The sequence below is a fragment of the Marmota marmota genome, unplaced genomic scaffold (genome assembly GCF_001458135.2).
Source record: "Marmota marmota marmota unplaced genomic scaffold, marMar, whole genome shotgun sequence".
In the NCBI taxonomy this organism is placed as follows: Eukaryota; Metazoa; Chordata; class Mammalia; order Rodentia; family Sciuridae; genus Marmota; species Marmota marmota.
In genome coordinates, this window is record NW_026000068.1 from 889,284 (window position 1) to 912,722 (window position 23,439).

A 23,439-nucleotide genomic window follows, 5' to 3' on the forward strand; every position below is an offset into this window, starting at 1 on the left:
GCAGACCACACGCGGATCCACAGGCCTCCTGTCCTGCCCCACCTCTCCAAGGTCCTGCCTGAGCCTGGCCTTTTCCGACCTGCACTCACACATGTGCACACACACACACACATGTACATGTATGCACATGCGCACACACATATGCACAGGCACACCCATGCACACACATGCATGCACACAAGCAGGCATGTGCACACACACGTGCATGCACACCTGCACACACACATGCTCATAGGCATACCTACACACACATGCACACAAGCACGTGCACGACTCTCCTACACTCAGACTCTCCCAGGACTGTGACCACAGTGTTGTTGGGGGTCAGTGGCGTGTGCTGTGGCTTTGCTTGGAACACCCGTTGTTGGCTCTCATCCCTGCATGGCTGTGGGCTCACTCGCCAGGCTTTCCATTTTGTGGCTGCCAGGGCCTCTGGCGTCTGGGAGGTGACATCACCTCCTCCAGCAAGGTGCTTTGGGGTGAAAGTCACTAGATGCCGTCCATTTCGGTATCAAAGTCGATACATGTACCGTAGCAGTAATCACCGTCCTTCCCTGACAGGCCCTGGGATTGATTTTTGAAATGATTTTTACAAGTTGTTAATGTTGCTTTGCATTCCACCTGTGGGCTAAGGGGACGTCGGGAGAGCTTGTTCTAAATGGCAGGGCGTTGAGTGTCGCAGATGAGAAACAGTCATGCCCAGCACTGAGATGGTGTGTGGCACAGGCCACTCGAGGGGAGCCGCCAACCAGGGTACCCCAGGCAACTCCAGGTTGGCTCTCAGGAGCTTCTCTTGAAACCAGAGGAAGACGCACTTCCAGGAGCTGGGGACCCACGCCCAGGGGGAAATGACTCTGGTCTCCACTCCACGCAGATGGTTAGGCCCCTACCCCAGAACCAGGGGGGATCAAAGCTTTGGTGGGACCCAAATGCCAGGCAGAGGTGAACTAAACTCTGTTTTAGGGAGTCAGTGATCTTTTTAAGGAGACAAGCTTTGGCCTTGGTGACACTGTGTCCATGACAAATCTGAAATAATGATTTCAAAGAGAAGCCTGGGTCTGGCTAATGTCAGCGGTGGAGGATAAGTGGTCCGTCGATTCCATCCATGAGCCTCCGGGTTAGGGCTGGGAGCGGATGGGCTGGTCCTCAGGTGTGAACGGGTCCCATGAGAGCTCCCGGCTCACTCTCCTTCAGCACAGAAGGGCACATCCGCAGCCCACCCCCTGCCCTGGCTCCTGCAGAATGGCACAGCACCAGGAGAGAGACTGAGGCCACTTTGTAGGGGCCTGTGAGACTCCTTCTGTGATTGCAGAGATTTGAATTCCATGTTGTGGATCCAGTGAGCAGTGGAAGAGAACAGGAAGTCCATAGGTGTGGTCATGTGTGCAGGAGATTCCAAGTGTGCAGAGGGGGAAGAGGTGCCCCTTTAATGATAATGTTCCTGGGACAATCAGACAGGCCTTCGAGAAGGTGCAACTGAGCTCCTGCTCAATGTCAGGATTACCCCAAGGACCCATGTGCAGGGGGAGGAGCTGGCACTGACCCACCTTGGCCAGCTCAGCACCTGTGTTGCAGCTGCGTGACCAGGGCCAGGTGCATTGGCAGGGAGCAGGCACACACGCCCACAGAGCAGGTAGGGCGCTGGGATGAGCCTACAGGAATAGAATCCACCTGGGACGCTGAGCAAAGGCATGTGGTGGGGGAGGGCGGGTCTGGACAGCTGGGTGTCCATGCGCAGAAACAAACCAGATGCAGACCTCACACCTTACTCAAGAGCAAGCGTAGTGCAGACCAGAGTCCCGAACAGGCAATGGAACCCGCGACACTCCTGGGAGATGACCAAGGAAGCCCTGGATGCCTGGGCATGGAGGTGACCCTTTGTGTACAACATCAGAGGCACAGATGAGATGTTCCCGGGACAATCAGACAGGCTTTAAGATTGAACATTTCTGGTCCTCAAGCCATTACCAAGAGAACAAGAAGACAAACCAGGGCTGGACGGGCACATCAGATCAAGGAATGCTGTGCAGAATACAAAAAGAACTCCTTCCAAGATGGAGTCTGCACTGCCTAGGCTGTCCTCGAGCACAGGATCCTCCTGCCTCAACCTCCCCATGGTGGGCTCATGAGCATGTGCTGCCAGGCCTGGTATAAAGCACTGTTAAAACTCAATGTAAGGGGCTGAGGTTGTGGCTCAGTGGTGGAGCACTTGCCTGGCATGTGCGAGGTGCTGGGTTTGATCCTCAACACCACATAAAAATAAAATAAAGTTATAAAAAATAATATAAAAAAAACTCAATGTAAGAAAGTAAGTCACCTGATCAGATGTGGGCAAGAGACCTAGTAGACACTTCCCCAAAGGACACACGGTGGCAGACAGCAGACCCCAAATATGTTCTGCATCACCTGTTGTCAGAACTCAAAGTCGAGCAGCCAGAGACCACACACTGCCAACATGGCGGGACCCAGAACAAGAGCATGCCGCGGGCTGGGGGATGGGCAGGGCTCCCCACCAACCAAGTGAGCTCTTCCCGGGCAGTTGGCAGTCAACCCAAGGCATGTGCAAAAGCAGCTGGAATTCACAACTGCCCACCTGTGGAAGTGGCCGAGATGTCCCTCAGGGGAGAAGGCAGGCACATGGAGCCACCAGAAGTCCTGACACTCTGTGCCCATTGCTGAGCACAGAGCTCTGCTGGCTGTCTCCCACGGCTAAGAGTGTCCATGGTTCTGCTCCAGGGCCAGGGCCCAGAACTGGCGGTGACCTTCTTGCTGGTGAGTCCCAAGCAGCTCAGGGTGTTACACAGTGAGACACAGGAACACGTGTGTGTCCTCTGGTCTCTTCTTTCTCCGTGGTGCTGGGGATTGAACCCAGTGCCTGTGCATGCTGGGTAAGGACTCCACACTGAGCTCCACCCCAGCCCTCTCTGTCTTTTTAGAAAACCACCACATGTGGCTGCGGGAATCTGTCAGTAAACGTTTTCTGAACTCACAGAATATGCAGTACCCAGAGGGGACCCTGATGTAGACTAAGGCTTCGGGTGATTATGATGTGTCGATGTGTGTCACCAGCTGTGACACATGAAACCATCAGGTGGGGATGTTGACATTCGGGGAGCCGGGCCGAATGTCCCCCTGTGGGATGGGGACAGGGAGTACCTGGGTAATCGCTGTACTTTCTGCTCAATTTTGCTGTGAACATAAAATTATTCTAAAATATAACATCCATTTTTGCAAAAAGAGTGAATGTTTGCATGAACAAATTTGCAATGATCAAATCAAAGACAAACAGCACATGGGGCAGGCAGGGAGATGAGAATGTTCAAGCTCCCCAGCTGAGCCCCTCCCGGGAAGGGAGAGCCTTGGGAAGTGGCCCCCCTGCTGCTGTGTGTGTAGGCGTGAGCCCTGCCCCTCCTGGGCCCAGAGCACATTCCCACCCCAGTGGCTTTCCCTCCTCCCAGGGCTGCTGCACCTCCATGAGGACATCAGTCCCTGGATTTGGGGCCCACTACCGTCCAGCATGACCTCATCCTAACTGGTGTGTCTACAAAGACCTTATTTCCAGACAAGGCGACTGTGAGGTTCTCCCATACTGGGGGGAAGCAGCCAGGATGTGACCACACTGAGGGAAGAACTCTTTCAGGTGACACTGTACCCTTGGCCAGATCTACTCTAAGGACAAAAGGGGATCTCTCGTGTTAATTCTTCTACTCTTTTTTTTCTATTTATTTATTTATTATTACATGATCTCTATTATTATTATTATTATTATTATTATTATTATTATTTGCATTACATTTCTTAATACACCTTTATACCACAATTTTTCATATCTCTGTATACAAGATATGTTGACACCAAATTCACATCTTCATACATGTATTTTGTACAACGATGAGGATCTCCTTCCACCACCCATGCAATTCCCCATCTCCCTCCCTTTCCCTCTCACCCTCTTCCCTATCTAGAGGTAATCTTCTTCCCATGCTCTTCCTCCCTACCCCATTTTGAGTCACCTCCTTATATCAGAGAAGACATTCGGCATTTGTTTTTTGGGATTGGCTAACTCCTCTTAGCATAATCTGCTCTAATGCCATCCATTTCCCTGCAAATGCCATGAACTTGTTATTTTTTAGTGCAATCTACTACTCTTTTTTAACTATTCACTTTAAAATGATTTCAGGCTTATGAAAACATTTGCAGTTGTGACAGAGAATTCCAGCACGTCCCGCAGGGTCCCTGGAAGTCAGTGTCTTCTGTAGCCAGAGTAGTGCCCGAAACGAGGATGTGGGTGCTGGTGTGGGGCCACAGTTCTCTACAGGCCTTGTTTAAGTGTCTCCCGTCCAGCCTCCAACTCAGGACCTCACGGTGCATTCCCATGTCCCTGGTGGCTTCCACGAGGACAGGACGGGCCCCAATGCATCCAGGGAGAGCACTCTTCTGCTCACCTTGGGCTTGTCTGCTGCTTCCTTGTGGCCAGATCTGGACCTGCCTTGGGGTGGGACCCACGGAATCCAGGCTGGGCCCTCCACAGGGCGTCTTCCAGGAGGTCTTGGGTGTGGGCCTGTGCAGCCACGCAGCCCCGTGAGGGGTGTCCACAGCTGCTCCCTGTAGCTGCTCTTGCTTTTCCGTTTCCTGGGGAGGGACTGTGAGACTAAGCGATGTTCCACTTCTCATCAGTTTTGCCTGCTAACGTTAGTGGCCCTTGATGATTCTGGCGGAGCTGCTGTTCATGTGCTCTGTGCCAAAGGACTGGGCTCAGTCCCCACTCCTCCCTTTGGGTTGGTCCCTGCAATTCTGAGAGGACCAGCATTCCCTTCTCCCCATTTACTCATCTGCCTGCTGTGAACCTGTGGGCATTAGGTGGGTCATAGCCCATTGCTGTTGATATTCACTTTGGCCCCCACCCCCACCCCCACCCCCAGGGACTTGGGTCTGGCATCCCAGGTCTGCAGATTGGCTTTGTGTCCTTTCTACACAACCCTGGGGGCCTGCCTTGCCCGTGAGGTGCAGGGTGCTGCAGCCCATGGTCACTTCTTCGGCTCTGTGCAGGAGCCCTGAGGCCTCTGGTATTAGAACTCATGCCCTGGGTGTGCTCAGGCTGCGGGCCCAGCACCAGCCCCCCAGGGATGGTCCAGTATGTGGGCAGTGACAGTCTGTGCCTTGTGTCCCCTCCCTATCCAGTGACCACTGCACTGCCCACACCACCCAGGGTCTGGGCTGCCTCCCACCCTCTGGCTCCTCCCACTGGGCGCCTCACACCTGGAAGGACTTGTCCCCACTGGGCTCCGAGCCCTTGATGAGCTCTGAGTGGGGTCTGCCTCCTTAGGGGCCTGCATTCTCATTTTGCACTGGGTCTTGCAATTATGTAGCTGGTTCTGATTACCCATAATCTGTTTGTTTGCTTGCTTGGTTGTTGAATAGACACAAAGTAATTTCATGTTTGCTAACTCAGGTCTCCGTACAAAACAGACTTACTAACAAGGCAGCATCTGCACAGCCCCCTCCCCTCCGGGTCTGCCCCGAGCACCCCTCCTTGTGTGTCAGGCTCTCTTCCCCACACCCTCACGCACGGCCCCCTCCCCTCCCGGTCTGCCCCGAGCACCCCACCCTGTGTGCCAGGCTCTCTTCCCCACACCTTCAGTAAACTTCACTTGTTGCTGCCAGATTCCATCTTGGGGCTCCTCCCAACCTGGTTGATTTTAGCCATTTTCTGACTTGGGGGAGTGTGATACATCCCATGTTCCCCTGGAGGAGCACCAAGGCCCCGAGCCAGCCAGATGCACCAGCACATGCTCCCCAAGGCCAGGCGAGGACCCCATTGTCCTGTCGCTCCTCTGGCCCTCTCACCCCTGAACCCTCATTCCTGCTGCGAGGGAGACCCTCACTGGGAGGGGGAGGGGACAGGTGCCTTCTTGGCTGGCCACACACTCTCAGTGTGAGTGTGCCCTGGGCAGGTGTGGGGCTGTGTCCCCATGTCACTCCAGCCAGCCCAGCAAGGAGTATCCAGTTAAGGCAGAGGGTTCAGGTGGGGTGGAATCCTGGTGCAGGGGAAGTGGGAGAGCCATGCAGGGCATGCCCAGTTAGGAACAGGGGCTGGGCAGGGGTGGGCTGGGGCGAGCCGCCCTCCTCTGCACTTGGTGGTGCAGGACCACAGGCTGCACCTCCCTGTGCTGGGGCTCTCAGGGGCAGAGCTTGGGTAGAGAGGTCATTCCTGCTGCTGGCACACCTGGCCCCGGGCACCAGGACATACCAGCCCCTGTCACTAGGGAGCCATCGTGGTGCATGTGGTGGGACCCAGCCCAGGGTGATGGTGTCGAGGAGTGGGGCCGGGGTGGTCATGAGGGCCAAGTGGACGGGATCAGCGCCCTTTCCACACTTCGAGGTGGCATTTCCTTGGAGGGCAGTTGTGCAGCCCTAAATCAGAGAGTGTCCTGATCTCACTTCCAGAATAGGGAGCTGTGTCCGGTTGCTCAGAACACAGGCCAGAACGCAAGACCAAGCTGCACCAGTGTCACGTGGTGCAGGCTGACGTCTAAGCATTTGCCAGTCCTTTCTACAGCTGCCCGAGCTTGGCGCCAGCTCCCAGGACAGAAGGATAAACTGAGGCATGGGGGCTGGGAGCCTTGCCCGGGAAGGGGCAGAGCAGGTCCTTCCCAGGCCGCCCTACTGAGTCCTGCCCTTGCCCTCCTGCCTGCTGCCCCTAGAACCCCCGATGGGGTGGATGAAGCCAGGGCAGAACAAGTGCGAGAGAAGCCCGGGCATCCGAGAGGTCCGCACCACCTGGAGCGCTGGCACTGCCTCTCTTCCTCCAAGCCGTGGACGTCAGCTCTCGTGGAACAAGAGACCTTTGGAAGGTTATGGTTTCCCCTGTGGAGGGCACGCAGGTGGCTGCCGCGCTTCACACCAGGCTTCAGGCCAGCGTCCTCATCCTTTGGCTCAGAGTGTGCCTTGGGCTTAACCTGACCTGCGGGGGTGGCGGCGGTGGCGTGGCCCACGGTCCCCAGAGGCAAGGGCACAGATGAGAGGGGAATTTCTGCCTCTGACGCTGTGTGAGCGCACACCGTCCAAGGGCCAGCAGATGGGCGTCCTGTCCAGGGGCCTGCACCCATTGGCAAAGAGCTCCCAGGAGAAAGGAGCCCAGCTCTGGGAGAGGAAGACATCCAGACTCCAGTGACATGCTCAGCCTCGCAGGCGGACCCCGGCTGGGCCCTAAGTTCAGTTACCTGAGTGGGATCTCCTGCATGCCCTCGGGAGAGCAAAGCCTGGGGGCAAAGAGAGTGTAGGACTCTTGTGGCACACCATCTGTCCACTGGCCTTCGACTCTCCGAGGGCTGGTGACCCGCCAGGTGACGTCTCCAGGGGGAGGGGCACGGTGTGGGGCTCCTCCAGCACCGGCTTCCTTGATTCCTTGAAGCCCTTTGGGAAGGCAGGCAGAGCAGGAGCAGGCCGCCCTCTGTCCTCAGGCTGTGGACACTCATGGCCTGGGCTGGGGATTCGAGAGCTACTCTGTGATCCCCGGATCTCAGAGGCAAGCCTGAATGGGCCTCTCTGCTTCCTAGGGGCTCTGCCAAGTGAAGGTACAAGCAGGTGATGCCGGCCAGTGGTCCTGATGCTGCCGCCCAGCCCAGCACTGCCCACAGGTGGTCCTTGGAAGGTGGCCTGACCTCCCAGTGGTGGGCGGAGGCCACTGGAACAGCCAGGCTCACGTGCTGAGTTGGGCCTGCCTCCTGGGGTGGTCCTTGTGGGACGAGTCACAGTGGTGACATTTGTTGTCCTGTGGGGGCTGTCTGGACCAGCTCCGTTGCCCCCTGCAGGACCCCATGTGGATGACATGCAGGGGGCTCCCAGGCTCCTGGGCTGGGGTCCCTGTGAGGCAGCTGGGATGCAGAGCTGCACCCCCAGGCTGGCTCCACTCACCCCTGCTGGCCTCTAAGCAGGTTCCTGGGAGCCTCCGATGAGTGGTCACATGTCCCCTGTGGGGACGTCTCTGATGCTGCTCTTGCTACAGAACCCTGACTCCTCAGGTTGAGGCTAGACTCGGGGACGGGCTATCCAAACATCGATGTCTAAATTCCTAGCTTCTCAGAGGAGAAGACGAGGAACCAGAAGTGCCACGTGCGCAGCTTGCCTTCCGTGGTGTACAGCAGGGCGCTGAGGCCAGCAGCACCACTCTGGACGGTGCACCTCGCTGGTCCTCATGCTGTGGTCTGCCTTGGGCTCTGTTACCTGGCCACACCCAGCTGGTGTGCGCTGGTTCCCCTGGCAGAGATGGGGCACTCGGTGTCCCTTCAGTCCACCCCACACACCTTGCTCTTGAGTGGACACCTGACGCTGGCCTGCTGTAGCTGGACACGCAGAGCGGGTGGAGCAGCCTGGGCGCCACCTCCTCAGCCCCGTTCCCTGGCCATTGGTGAAGGACTGGGCTCAGGGAGGTCAGGGGAGGCCAGGCGGGGCTGTCGGCTCTGCTTCTGCCTCGGCAGCTCTCTGAGTCAGGCACCCTGGTGCTAGAGGGGATGGGGTGGGAGGGCACGAGCTTCCCTGGCCACCACGGGGGCTGCTGGTCGCGGGTGGCAGTGCTGGGCTAGCTCTGCCTGTGCCTGGCACATCCCGGGAGGAGGGGAGCAGCGCCCTCCACCCTTCCACGGGGAGCAGGAGCGCAGGCCTGGCCCACCAGCCGGGGCTCAGAAAAGGGGCACTTTCCCCTCCTGTAATTGTAAATCAGGACCAGGTAGCTGCGGTGCCCTTTGGTCTGGTCGGACGAATCCACAGAGATCAAAGGAGGACTGTGGAGTGAAAAAACAGGAAAAGCCAAACACGAGGAATCCGTTTACCCTTTAAAGCAGGCTTCTCACTGCTGCGGAGCCTTTATTAAAACGCTTCTCTCAGAGGAGCGCTGGCTCTTCTGGGCTTTACCACCCAGACTGCGGGTCTAAAGGTCACTCAGTGGAGAGCACAAATCCGACGGTGAAGAGCAGAGTGGGCACCGCGGCTGGAGCCCTGCCAGGCGGCAGAGTGGGCCCAGGTGGCAGGCCCAGGATGGTGGCTTCTGACACTGGGACGAGAACCCTCGGAAGTCTGGTATTAGCTCGTCTCACTGACGTGAAAGAGCCACCATTCCCTCAGGAACAAGTGCCAAACGCAGCTCCGCTCCGTTAGTGCTGCCAGGCACTGGGTTTGGGCCAGAAGGCAGACGTGGGGAGGTCCTCCGTCCATCCAGCTGCCCACTCATTCACCTGTCTGAAAACCTGCTCCACTGCCTGCCAGGGACCAGGCACCTTCCAGACACCCCCAGAAGCCAGTGAGGTCCCACACTTGGAGCAGGACAAGCAGTCTCCTGTGTGACACCTGCTAGGGAGGCCTGACCAGGGGCCAGGACCTAGAAGCTGGGGTCAGAGCAGATGTCCAAAGGTGATGCGCAGTGGAGGCTGGGCTGGAGGTGGAGTCTGGAAAGGGTGGATGGACAAGGAAGATGTCCAGACAGGAGGGTCCCTGGGGCCAAAGTCCCCGTCCAGGTGACCTGCTTTCTGATACCTGGAGAGCCTACCGCCTGTGGCTCCCGTGGCCAGGGGACGAAGCACAGGTGCACCTTGAACAGCAGGGTCGAACTCTGCTGAACATCGGGTGTGCCTGGGGATGTGGACGCTTTGAAATGCTCCCAGAAGACCACAGAGCCCTGCGTGTCGAGAACTAGAGAGAAGGTGCGTGCGTATGTGACTCGCAGGTGGACGACCGGTCAGCAGGTGGACGACAGGTCAGCACAGGCCTTCCTCAGAGCGCGAGTCATGGAACTCGCTCTGGAGCCCTTGCTGGGAGAGGAGTGAGAGGGACGTGAAGGGGACACTGACTGCAGCCACACAGCATTGGTGTGGCACGGTGTGCGCCTGTGTAATCCCAGCCGCCTCCTGCAGCGTGTAAGCCTGTGTCTTGGCGTGTCCCTTCAAGCGCTGGGTGGCACTCACCTGCCCAGGTGAGCGATTCACCTCCAGCAAATTGCACCCCAGGGTCAGGTACCTCTCAAGGTCCCCACATCTCTTAGTGATGTACAGAGTGTGCTGATGGCCAAGGCTTCTGGTCGACCGCAGGCCGTTGGTAGTTACATTGAAGAGCTGTGGGGGAAGTGGAGGGGAGACCTTAGACAGCTGAGCACTGCAGCCCGTCACTTTCTCACCAGGCTGAGCTGCAGCAGTGCACCAAGAGCAGCCTGGAGAGGTGACCGAGGATGAGGAGACCTAAGGACAGCAGACCCTCAATGCTACGCAACCTCTACTGCCCCTCAGACACCCTCCTCTGAGATGGCAGAGGCAACAGCGTCTGGCTGTCCACCCACTGAGCTTCTGGCTGCTCCGCCGCTGTGCGTGGGTCTCTGCCAGGCCACCCACCACAACAGGGTGAGCTCAGAAGCTCAGCTGCAAGAGCTAGGTGGGAGAGGCCAGGAGAGGAAGGAGAGGGCCAGAGAGGGCTGGAGAGGGCCGGGCAGGATGGTCTGCATTGTCCGGACAGCTCTGGGCTTGCGGTTCTGCCAGTTTTACCTCAAGCTGCCTCTTTGGGTATTGAAAAGCCTGGGTCTTCTCTATCCACCTTTGCTTTTAAATGTTTCCTATCAAGTTGAGATTTTTAAGGACTTCATTTTAAATTTGCATTAAAATTCATGACTTGGATTTTTCAAAAACTGTGATCAAACTACAAGCCCTTCTTAATAAAAACATTGAATACATTTTTAATAGTTTCATGCAGATTTTGATTCTGCAGTGTTGGGTTCCCTGACCCAGTTGTTCAGGGGCCAGTTCCTACAAACCGGTGGCTTAAAGAATGGGAGTGCTTTGTTAGGCTGCAGGTCTGAGGCCGGGGTGTCACAGGGCTGCTCCTGGGAGCACCTGTGCTGTGGCCACCTCCACCCTGTGGCCACCCCCAGCCTATGGCCACTCCCAGCCCAGTGCCTATCTCTAGCCCTGTGCCCATACCCAGTCCTGTGGCCACCCCCAGCCCTGTGGCCAACCTTAGCCCCATGGCCACCCTGAGCCCTGTGGCCACCATAGCCCCTGTGTGCCCAGGCCCACAGGCCCATGGCCCAGTCTCCCCTCTGCCATCCCGTGGCCTCCTGCCCCAGTGCACCTCGGGCGGTCTCTGTTCCTTCTGCTGTCATGGGGCTTCCTGCCCCAGTGCACCTTGGGCCATGTCCATCCCCCCTGCCATCACAGGGGCACAAGCTCCCATGGCGCCTGCAGCCGCACACCCCCAGCTACGATCGCTGTGCAGGTACTGGGGCTGCGGGACTCCGCGTGATCTCAGCATGCTCCCTGAGGCCAGAGTCTGCGGCTGAAGGTTCTTCCTGATGCTGAGCAGGCTGTGGGCTGGCATTCCGGCCCTGCCCAGCGTGGACATTTTTTGATACTGGGGATGGAACCAGAGGCACTTAACCCCTGAGCCAGCACTTTGGGCTTTTTATTTAGAGACAGGGCTTGCTAAGTTGCTGAGGCTGGCTTTGAACTTGCCATCCCTCTGCCTCAGCCTCCTGAGCCTCTGGGATCACAGGAGTGTGCCACCGTGCCCGGCCCAGTGTGGGCTTATGGACACTCTGTACACGTGCCGTGAGGTGCCGTTGCCCACATCTGCCAGGGTGGAGGTGGCATTATCTGAGGTCTACGAGTGCCCCGAGTGGGATTCATATGCCAACTGGTGGTGGAGCCTGTAGCAGAAAACTGGGTGGCACAAAGTAGGCAGGTCGAGGAGGCTGGTCCCGTGGAGCCCCGCTCCTCCTGATCCACGGCAACCTCAGGCTAGCAGGGGCTGGCCACCCAGGTCGTGCGGGCAGGTGAGATGTAGGCTGGTGGTGCTGCACCTCGGCAGGCGGATGAGGGGTCCCGCGTGGGGTGGGGCCCCAGCAGCACCCCACAGGCAGGCTCTCCAGATGCCACACCTGTCCCTCCTCCCCTGGAGGGTCAGTGCTCCTGCCCTGTGTGGACGCTGCCTATGTGGAGCTCAGCTCTGGGGGCTGAGGGCCGCACCATGTTCCCTCCAGACCTCCTGAGGCTGGCACCACCCAGGTCTGCTGCCGCATGACGCCCTTCCTGTGTGCCCGCTGCAGACTGGGTCTGCAGTGGCGCCAGGGCCCATGTGTGGAGGGGGGTCCCCACCTGCAACTGTTGGGAGTGTTGGAACCTTAAGAGGGGGGCCCAGGGGCTTGGAATCTGGGCCCAGCCCTGCTGCCTCCTCCCTTGTGAGTCCTGGCTGTGTCTTTACCGAGTACCGCCATCATGACGGCTGCCCTTCTGTCCGCCCAAAGCTCCAGGGCCCACCAATCTGGGCCAAAATCTCCCAAACCGAGCAAGACAGGCCTTGCTCTTGTGAGGGCACCAGCTGGACCACTGGTTACAGTAATGGGAAGTTGGCCGACACAGTGCCCACTCAGGACCTCTGTCCCTTTTATCAGGTTGTTTCTAGTTGATTTTCAGGGGCTCCTTCTGAAACCAGGGTGGAATCCCCTGCCCCCTTGGTACTTTCTGAATGGCCAAGTGAAGTGCTCAGCCCCCACACTCTGTAGGCCTCCTTTTGGTCTCTTGCAGAGCTTGAGGCTGGAGAGCACACAGACACAGGAGCCTGGCTGCTGTGGGGTGTGCAGTGGCAGCCGCGGGGTGTGCAGTGGCTGCTGGTCCTGTGGCACCTGCAGCCTGGGGCCCTCCCCTGTTCTCTGCAAGGTGCTTGCCACAGCTCTACCTCAAGAGCTTTGGCTCCTGCTGGTGGACTTTGGTTGTGCTGGGCCTGGGGAGGGGCACCTTTAGCACTGTGTATGGCCCACATGTGACACTGGCCAGACTGCGCCTCACTGAGCTAGATCTGCTGTCTGGATGGTGACCCGAGGGCACCCTGACTCAAAGTGGCTTGGGCTATGAGCAGGGGAGACTCATGTGGCCAACCCAGCTGACCTGAGTGCAGGGCCTCTGCAAAGTCCCCCTTGAGGCTGCCAGTGGCAATCCTGGAGACTAGGCCTTGGGCCCTGAGAGAGAGGCCCTGGCTCACATGGTGTTGGGTCCAGTAGCCTCCATGGTGAGGCGCTGTGTGGGCAGAGGCCTGCAGGAAGCAAGGCCGCTCTCCTGGGACCTGGGGTGAAGGTCATCATGTGGGTGGCAGCAGAGGTCTCTATGTGGGTGGTGCTTACAGGACCCTGTGGATGCGTGGGCTGTGCTGTCATGCAGCATGCCTGTACAGGGCCACGGGTCATCTGGGTCACAGCAGGGAGTCCATGAGCAGGTGACTTCTCGGGTCTCACTGAGGATGCCGCCATTCAACCAGGTGGCCAGGTTGACTGGTGTACCTTTGGCTACAGAGGGGACAGAGACCACGGAGAGCCAGGGCTAGATGCCACTCAGGAAACAGGGGACATGCCCCTGGAGAGGCTAATGGGCTGGGCAGTGGTGGTGGTCAGGTTGTGGGGACAGAGGGAGGCAGGGCAGAGGAGCCCACCTGGAGGCTCCTCAGTGGCCTGAGTGGGCCGCTGTGACACCCAGCCCCTGCCATGTACAACCACAGGGCAGCCTGCAAGGCCACAGACCTGGGGCGGGGGCCAGGCCATCCCAGGCACGCCTGTGGGAGCCCAGGGCGGGGGGTGTTGCCTTGGCATGCCGCATGGGAGCCTGTGGGGGAGGATGGGGCACCCTGGCACACCTGGGTGGGAGCCCATGGGGGGGATGGGGTACCCTGCCACACCTGGGTGGGAGCCCATGGAGGGGAGGTGGACCATCCCAGTACACCTGTGTGGGAGCCCGTGGGGGTGGGCCACTCTGGTACACCCGCGGGGAGGCCGGGGATACACCTGCCCCAGGCTCTGGGGAGCAGGTGTGGAAAGCCGTGGTGGGATGGAGGGTGGGCTGGGAGCACCAGGTGACGGTGTCCCCTGGAGCTAGCTTCCCCCACCCAGGTGGAGCCAGTTAGCTGGGCCTGTGCAGGGCAGCAGGACCGGGCAGGAGTGTGCGACACAGCCATGGCCATTTTCTGGACAGGTTTCATTTATTGTGCGTGAGGACCACACAGACACTGACGGCGGAGACGCTAGCATGCTGAGGACACCTGCTTCTACAGAGCCACACCTCGGCAAGGAGGAGGCACGGGCCTTGGCCGTGACCGCAGGGCTCAAGGGACATGGCTCGAGTTTCCCCAGTGTCAGGGTCCAGTCCCTGGTGCCCACGTTCACCTGTGGGAGGCCCAGAGGGCTCTGTATGCAGCCGGCGCCTGCTGGACGGCACAGGGTGCGACCTCGCTGCAGGCCACATCCAGAAGCTCCAGGTGACCTGGGGACACGTGCCCTTCCCTCCAGGGGCAGCAGCCAGTGTGCCGTGGAGGTGGCCCTGGGTGGCCTTCTTCACTTGGTATTGCTGATAGCTTTTGTCAACAAAACCAGCCACCAGCATACAGACATGCAGAGACTGACCTTAGGCCGTGAGAATAGTCTGGATTCGAAGGTAAATGTGATTTTAAAAAGCCACTCCCTAACAGGAAAAGTGTCCACAGATGTGATGGTGCCTGAGAGAAACGACACCCAAGGGCCAGCTCCAGGACACGCGGGGTGTCTGCAGGCTGCCTAGTGGCTTCCACGTGCCAGGGGCCCTCGAGCTGCGGCATGTGGCTTACAAGGAGCAGCCCTCCTCCCATGGCCTGGAAGTCCCCAGCGAGGTGACCATGAGCTGACCAAGAAGCCAAAAGAGTGCCCAGTCCCACGTTCCAGACCCCAGTCGTCCATGGCCAAAACAGACGAGGGGTGCCAGGCGGGCAGGGCGCTCACATCCAGCCTGGCCACACACGGGAAAGGAGTGGGGCCTCGGGGCGGTCTCCCCGACTCTCCTTCTGCACACTTAGACAAAACAGGACACTTGGCTTTTAAAATCTGAGCAAAATAAATGACCCAGGCAGCTATCGTGAGCACAGGGGTCCTCACACAGTGTATGTACAGTCACCCAGAGCATGGGTGACAGCAAGATCGTGTTCCAGGGTGGCCGCAGGGGAGGAGCCAGCCACGTGGACCCGTGTGCAGAGATGGGACAGGCTGGAACCTCACCACGAGGATCTCTGCTGTTCTCACAGGACGCAGGACGCAGGACGCAGGACGCAGGGCGAGCCCTCTATGGGGCGTGAAGTGGTGAGGAGTCAGAGATGGAGCTTCGCGCTGCGTTCTCAGTAGAGGCAGGGGTGGGAGTGGCCCTCTTTCTCTGGAAACGTCAATCTCCCTCCTCTGTCTCCCTGTGGCAAGAGGACTGCCCTGGTCATCCGTGGGCTCCGTTTACACCAGGAGCCAATGGCGCAGCTGCAAGGAGGACATCTGGTCAGAAGCAGGTGGCAGCCCTGGCACAAGCAGCTCCTGGGCCCCACCCTGCTGCTCAGGGCCGCCCCTGCCAGCCACCTGCCCACGGGAGGCAGCGGGATGCAGGATCAACACTGCTCCTGGGGGCCTGTTTTGAACCTGCGACTCAGCTGCAAAGCAAGGGCCATGCCTGGCGGGGGAGGCCACGGCAGGGGAGGCCACAGCAGCCTCTGGGCACATTAGAGACAGCAGCTGGGGTGGGGAGATGCTGGCCTCAGAAATGTGACCTCCTGCAACCTGTGAGTGGCCCAGTGGTGTCCCCTCCCCTGCACCCAGCACTTCCCTGGAGCCCCACTTCTCCATCCTAGTGAAGCCCTGTGCTCTGCCACCAGCTGGCAGTGTGACCCACCACGTGGGGAGTGGGCCTCACTGGTGGCTCCAGGTTGAGGACACTGAGGGGTGACTGTGGCACTGCAGCCACTGCCATTGCTGTTACCGTGCAGCTACCAGTTTGGCTGTTTCTGAGCGAGAGGCAGTTGGTGACATGGTGGCCAGAACTCTGTTTTTAAATATTTTCTGAGCAAAAGCTTGGTGGCTTGTTTCTGACCCCACGGTACCAGAGGGGGAAAGCGGGAGCTGGCCCTCTGGCCATGCAGGGCCTCTCTGTCCCTTCCACTGGGAACCCTGAGGGGCTACCTCCGCTGGGTCAGGACATACCACACGTAGCGGGAGGCGGGGGGCTGCAGGGGCCTGGGGCAGCTGCAGGTGATGCCAACATAGGTACTGTCCAGGTGTGTCATGGAGCCCAGTGATGGCAGTGGTGGGCAGGACCTGGCTGGGGTCACAGCCAGGAAGGCCCAGTGGCCAGAGTCCAGCACAGCAGCTCTGGGTGGCACTCCCTTCAGATCACGAGGAGGGACGTTGCTCTTGGACCAACTGTGGGACTCACCTGAGTGAGTGGCCCTCTCTCCTGGCTACCTCCAAAAGCAGAGTGACCCTCTCTGGAGGGAGGGGCATTTGGGGTGACTCTCGAGTTCCCACAGACTGTGGTCAGGCCACAGACTTGCAAATAAAAAGGCCAGAAATAGGAGGCAGGACAACTCTGAGAGGGAGTCAGCAGGAACCAGAGGTCAGCAGAGCCAAGGACCAGAGTCTGCAGGGTCAGATGACAGGACAGCTCCAGGCAGTCGGGTGTCCCAAAGAGGGACAGAGGCACATTACAACATGCTCACTGCACAAGAAGCAGGCAGGCCAAGCGCATCCACAGAGCTGAGCCGGAGGTAGCTGCCAGTCAAGGGTGCACACAGGGCGTGCTGGCTTGTCAGCGCAGCAGGTCACACGTGTGGCCACGAGGGTCCTCCCAGAGCCATAGGCACATTACTTCTAGCCGAGGTAGACTAAGGGCCAAGTCTCTCCTCCCACCTGAAATGCCCTCAGAGTGAATGGCACACACACACCAATGGCTTGGAGACCTGGAGTCAGATGGCCAAGGTCGGGGTTGTCCCCATGCAAGGGCCAGCAAGCAGCATGTCCAGTGCACCCAGCCTGCTGCCCGGAGGGACCTTGTGGACTGTGGTGCAGGGAACGGGAGGCCAGGTGGAGCCCACAGGGCTGCTTCGGTGGGGGCCCACAGCACTGAGCTTGCAGGCGCCTGAGGGGTGACTGCACAGGGGTTCCCAGGCTGGACCCAGCACCCACAGTGCACGCAGAAGCGGGGAGAGCCTCTGATGCACTGCAGGGAGCCACCTGAGGCTGGGCAGGGCTGCAGCTGCGCCTGCCCACCAGCTGGGCTGCAAGCCTCACGGCGGCCGGGCCCTGGGTGGGGAGAGCTCAGGGTGGCTGGCTAGACGAGCTCTGGTCGACCTGTTTCCAAGTACCTAAGTTCAAGAAAATCTACAGGAATGCAAACTCAGCATCTAGCAAGGAAAACCACAGCGTCCAGGGACCATCTGGACACAACCCAACACGCAAAGAGGCAGAATAGAACCACAGTGAGAAAAGCCGCAGCAAATCTGACCCAGGATAGACACATGTGCAAACTGCAGGTGTGGACGTCGGGCAGCTGTAACTTACTGCACGTGTTCAGAAGTAGAGACACAGAAGGCACAAGAAGACCCCAGGGGACCTCACAGAGCCAGGTGAAGGGTGCGTGCCAAAAGGGGTCTGAAGGAGGGCACGGAACTAAGCAGAACAAACCACAGCAAAGCCACGCGGCTGGAAGCTCCCTCAGCCACCTGAGGGCACAGGGCATCCAACCCGAGGCACCCAGAGCACAGCAAGGGAGACGGGGAGTGACGCACAGCGGTGCCGTGACTCCAAGTGGCAGAGTGCTCATGCAGCCACGGGCCCTGGGGGCAGAATGAGAACTGAGTAACGGTGGCTGGAAATGCCCAAACGGGATGCCAGCTACGAACCCCAGCGGCACGGAGAAGGGCCGTGCACCCTGACTGTGCTGGGGGAAAGCAGACCTGGGGTGGAAGCAGAGGGTGCCCTTTCCAGAAGCAAGAAGAACTGCCAGCCAAACACGCTTTGCAGGACCACAGAGATGGCTCCATCTGCCAGGCGCGGTGGCCATGCCTGCCATCCCAGCTGCTCAGGAGGCTGAGGCAGGGCACCAAGTTCATGGCCAGCCCGGGCACTTAGTGAGGCCCTGTCTCAAAGTAGAATTAAAATACAAGGGGTGGGGACCACAAAACAAACTCTTTCTACCCACCACCCATCCATCCATCCTCTGTCCATCTATTAGCTACATATTCGGTCATTTATGTCCATCTTCTATCCACCTACCTTCTGTCTTCTATCACCCATCTTTCCTACCTATCATCTATCAGTCACCTGTCCACCCATTATCTATATATCAATTTTGCCTATCCTCCTATCTACAAAATGTATCATCTACCGTCAGTCTTCTCTTTATCCACCTATCTCTGTCTTTCCATCATCCATCATCTACCTTCCTTCTGTCAATCATCTATCTTTCTACTCATCTTCTGTCATCTACCTACCTCTGTCTGTACCTTCCTATCAACTCTCTACCTTCTATTTGTCCCCTATCTCCTGTCCATCTACCACTCTTCTCTCTCCATCATCTCTCCTCTATCTACCTCTGTCTATCATCCATCCATCTCTCCATCTATCTCTTTCCATGTATCTACCCTCCACCCACCTACCTTCTGTCACCATCTACCTATGGGACAAACTTATGCAGTGGGAGGACAGAGGAGGGATTCACGTGGGGCTGAGGCTGTTTGCTCCAAGGACACTGGGGAGAGGGTGGGCGGCTGGAGATAATTGCCACCAACACTGAGTTCTTGAGCAGCAGTCTCACAGGGGCTTATTTTGTTTGTGGACAAATAGATAAAAAGTGTCAGTGACAGAAGCCTGCTGTAGTATTGTGGCTCTGGAGCAGCGGTAAGGAAACTCCAAGTGAGGGTAGGAGGGCCAGAAGTGGCAGCACGGGCTTGCTCTGCCCTGTGCTGGTGCTGGGACTGAACCCCGGTGTGTACCACCGAGCCTCGCCCCAGCCCCTTTCACCTTTCACCTTGAGTCAGGGTCTGGCTGTTGCCCAGGCTGGCCTGGAACACACATCCTCCTGCCCCAGAGTCCGCCTCTGGGATTACAGGCTTGGCCACTGCACCTGGCCAAAGGCAAGGTTTTAGTGTCGTTGCAAAATTCCCACAAGTGACACAAATCATGGATCCACAGTTCCTGTTCACACGACATATCCTAAGAGATGTGAAGACCCATCAACAGAAGGCAATAAAGGAGAAAAGTGAACCTAACCGGGGGACAGACGGGGTTAAAGGCCCCAGGAGAAAGCTCAAGCCTGTCAGTAACCACAGCAAATGTCAGTGGGTTAGTCTGCCCAATGGCCAGAGGGAGGAGTTCCAGAGGTGTGCTGGGCTTGCAGAAAAAACCCACGTCTTACTATCCCCAAGGCCGTGAGTGGACAGACCTGCCCAAGGAAAACCCAAAGGCACCAGGCACACCATATTCCCCACAGACAAAACGGGTGCCACAGCAAAGGCCTCGCTGGGAGAAGACCGCTGGCCAGGAGCTCTGGTCATTCTAAACGCAGCTGTACCTCGGAGCAGAGCTTCAGATGGTGTGGAGGAAATGCATGAGCCGAGGAGAAAGCTGAGCAGACGTGCTGTCAAGGAACACACCACAAACGGCTCTCGGTCATTAACTGTCCAGCAGACCTCAAATGGACAGGCTGAAGGCGGCATGGGCAACTTCCATAGCAGCCCAGTCTATCGGGCAGAAGCAGGCTCAGTGCCTTTCACAGGTGTCTGAGCACAGGGCGGTCAATTCAGAAGCAGCCACAGAGAGGAATGGAACACCCCCTAATGTGGGAATTTAAAAGCAATTTGTACGCAAGTTATGAGTGAAGGTAGGATGGAAAGTAAAATATGTGAAGAGCTAAAGAATAAAACACCCTCTGTCAAAGGGTGTGGGGTGCAGCAAGACAGGCATATGGAGGGACATTTGTAGCCTTGAGTGCTTGTTAGAAAAAAAGGAAAGTTGAAAACTAATTATCTAAGTTCCAAATTAAGAAGGTAGTGAACCTCAGAAGACCTGGGGGCAGTGGAAGGAAGGCATCGGCACAACGGGACAGAGCCAGCAGACTCGTCCGCACAGTTGCTGTGGAGCCTGAGAAGTCCCACCCAAGGCCACACACAGGTGACCCCCGCCAGCCCAGGCTCTCAGAGGACCCGACTCTCACTGGGGTGGCAGGGCCGGCGGGACAGGAAGGACGACCTGTGCAGGTGGGGTGGGAAGCCTGGGTGTGCCTCTTGTGCTCAGAGCAGGAGGTGGTCTGGGGAAGGCGGGAGGCTGACCCTGCACCAGGACCTGCACTAACGGGAGGAGGAACAGGAGGCGCAGCCCCGTGGGGGTCGACCACGTTGGCCAAGTGGCAGTGAGTGTCCCACTGCCTGGCTCAGGTGAGCATGACTGCCCCCACCCTGGGTTCCTAGGGCCCCTTGTCTCTGGGTGCCATCCAGGTGACTGAGGCCTGCACACCCTGAGAGCTGACACAGCAGGCTTTTTAGACCAAGGCAGAGGGACAGCAGCATCAGAGATCTGTGCTGTGGGTGTGTCCCAAACCTTATCGCAACCGGGTGACCTCCCCCTGGGGGTCCCGAAAGCACCTGTGCATGTCGGAGTTCCAGGTGGATGCCACCCTAGCACCACCCCCCACCCGCATGTACCCCTGCTTACAACGTCCTTTGAAACAGCCCAAGGCCTGGACGTGTGCTCTGGGCCCTCGTCCTCCCCAAGCGTGCCCTGCTCCTGCGGGTCTCGCTTCTCTAGGAAATCTCTCCAGGCTCTTTGGATGCATGCTGAAATTCCTGTGGTCGAGAACCTGCCAGGGCTGGGTTAAGGTCCCTTCTCCCTTTGGGGAACCTTCTTGGACCCCATCTGGTGACAACTAGATCTGCTCAGGGGACGGTGGGTCACTGCCCTCCCACTGCACAGAGGAGGACACCAGGCGGGAGGGGTGGGGAGAGGGCGGTCACAGGATACTGCCAGGAGCCCCCTCTGCCTCCACTCTGCTGGGCTCAAACACCCAGCCAGTTGACCTTTGAGCCCTTCTCATCCTGGGGTCCCGCCACCCTGCATTCAGCTCATGCTAGAGTTCTGGAGTTGGGCCGCTCTCCTGGGGTGGGGAGGGGACAGCTGAGAATGCGCCAGAGCTTGGCCGAGACCCACCTCCCACCTGGTAGTGGGGCTGCAGGCAGGTTCTGGAGCCTCTCTGGGCTTTGTAGGGAGCAGACCTACCTCTGAGGTTGTGGCAGTCACAATCTGCCCCATGCTTATACTGGGCTCTCGGCAGCACTCCTGCCCATGGCACATGATGGGCGCCTGGTGTGCACAGTGCACCCCGGGCCCCCCCACAGCATGTGACTGGCACGGGACATGCACAGTGCACCCTGGGCCCCCCACTGCACATGACACGGGGGGTGATGTGCACATGTGCACCCTGGTACCCCACAGCATGTGACATGTGGGTGGTGTGCTCACATGCACCCTGGGACCCCCACAGCATGTGACATGTGGGTGGTGTGCCCACATGCACCCTAGCCCCCCACGGCATGTGACATGTGGGTGGTGTGCCCACATGCACCCTAGCCCCCCATGGCATGTGACATGTGGGTGGTGTGCTCATGTGCACCCTGGTTCCCCCACAGCACGTTACAGGAGTGTGGAGTGCTCACATGCACCGTGGCCCCCCAAAGCACGTGACAGGAGTGTGGCGGGCCCACGTGCAACCCTGCCCCCCACGGCATGTGACAGGAGTGTGGTGTGCCCACATGCACCCAGGCCCCCACCACGGCATGTGACAGGAGTTTGGTGTGTTCACATGTACCCTGGCCCCCCCACGGCATGTAACATGTGGGTGGTATGCTCATGTGTACCCTGTTCCTCCATGGCATGTGAAATGTGGGTGGTGTGCTCACAGGCACCCTGGCTCCCCCACGGCACATTACAGGAGTGTGCAGTGCTCACATGCACCGTGGCCCCCCAAAGCATGTGACATGTGGGTGGCGTGCTCACGTGCACCCAGGCCCCCCATGGCATGTGACAGGAGTGTTGTATGCCCACGTGCACCCAGGCCCCCCACGGCATGTGATAGAGTGTGGCGTGCCCATGTGCACCCAGGCCCCCCAAGGGCATTTGACAGAGTGTGGCGTGCCCACGTGCACCCCTGCCCCCCATGGCATGTGATAGAGTGTGGCGTGCCCACGTGCACCCCTGATCCCCATGGCATGTGACAAGAGTGTGGAGTGCCCACGTGCACCCCTGCTCCCCATGGCATGTGACAGAGTGTGGCGTGCCCACGTGCACCCAGGCCCCCCATGGCATGTGACAGAGTGTGGCGTGCCCACGTGCACCCCTGCCCCCCATGGCATGTGACAGAGTGTGGCGTGCCCACGTGCACCCCGGCCCCCCATGGCATGTGACAGAGTGTGGCGTGCCCACGTGCACCCCTGCCCCCCATGGCATGTGACAGAGTGTGGCGTGCCCACGTGCACCCCTGCCCCCCATGGCATGTGACAGAGTGTGGCGTGCCCACGTGCACCCCTGCCCCCCATGGCATGTGACAGAGTGTGGCGTGCCCACGTGCACCCCTGCCCCCCATGGCATGTGACAGAGTGTGGCGTGCCCACGTGCACCCCTGCCCCCCATGGCATGTGACAGAGTGTGGCGTGCCCACGTGCACCCCTGCCCCCCATGGCATGTGACAGAGTGTGGCGTGCCCACGTGCACCCCTGCCCCCCATGGCATGTGACAGAGTGTGGCGTGCCCACGTGCACCCCTGCCCCCCATGGCATGTGACAGAGTGTGGCGTGCCCACGTGCACCCCTGCCCCCCATGGCATGTGACAGAGTGTGGCGTGCCCACGTGCACCCCTGTCCCCCATGGCATGTGACAGAGTGTGGCGTGCCCACGTGCACCCTGTCCCCCACGGCATGTGACAGAGTGTGGCGTGCCCACGTGCACCCTGAGCTCCCCAGTGAGGGAGACAGTGCTGTCAGGGCCTGCCGGGGCCTCGGTGGACACCTGACCCACTCTAGACCTGCGAGAGCCGCTTCCCCCCTCCTGTCCCCTCTCTGCCCCCAAAGCTTCCAGGACCCTCTGCCTCACCACGCCCAGGGAGGCAGGCTCAGCCCCCCGTGGGCCCAGCCCTTCATATGGGTGTCCGTCAGCGGTCACCTGTTCCGTCATCTCCACTGATTCTGCTGCTCTCAGCTGCCCCGTCCTCAGCCCAAGACCTCAGGTGGCCCCTGGCCCTGTGGCACAGGGTGCACCCAAGTGTGTGCTGCTTCATGCAGCCCTCTGGGGCCCCAGGAGCAGCTGTGGGACGAGGACACTGCTCCTCCATCGTCTGAAGCCCTGCCGACTCACCGTGAACTGGCGCACCTCCCCTCGGTCCACCAGCGGGCGGTCCTTCTCAGGCGTGATAGCATAGGCCAGTTTCTGAGGGAGAATGAGCTGTTGGCATTGGTACCCGCAGGCCCCCACCGGCCAGAGGGCACCAACGCCCCTCAGGGGACATGTGGGCAGATGCAGGAGCCCACAGCCCGCATGTCCTGGTGGGGCATCTGCCAGCGTCCAGGCCCAACTTGCAGCCCAGGCTG

At 59.0% G+C, this 23,439-nt stretch overlaps 1 protein-coding gene across 1 annotated transcript in view; it reads right to left on the reverse strand.

Annotated features, from left to right (window-relative positions):
• Positions 1 to 13,981: 13,981 nt before the first annotated feature.
• Positions 13,982 to 23,439, reverse strand: part of Slc6a3 (solute carrier family 6 member 3) — a 37,807-nt gene continuing 28,349 nt past the window's right edge. Inside the window, exons 13-14 of the mRNA XM_048813964.1 lie at positions 23,207 to 23,278; positions 13,982 to 15,295 (exon numbers count right to left, since the gene is read on the reverse strand). Coding sequence (XP_048669921.1) covers positions 15,272 to 15,295; positions 23,207 to 23,278 — 96 coding nt within the window. The 3' untranslated portion in view covers positions 13,982 to 15,271. The remainder of the gene's footprint in view (positions 15,296 to 23,206; positions 23,279 to 23,439) is intronic.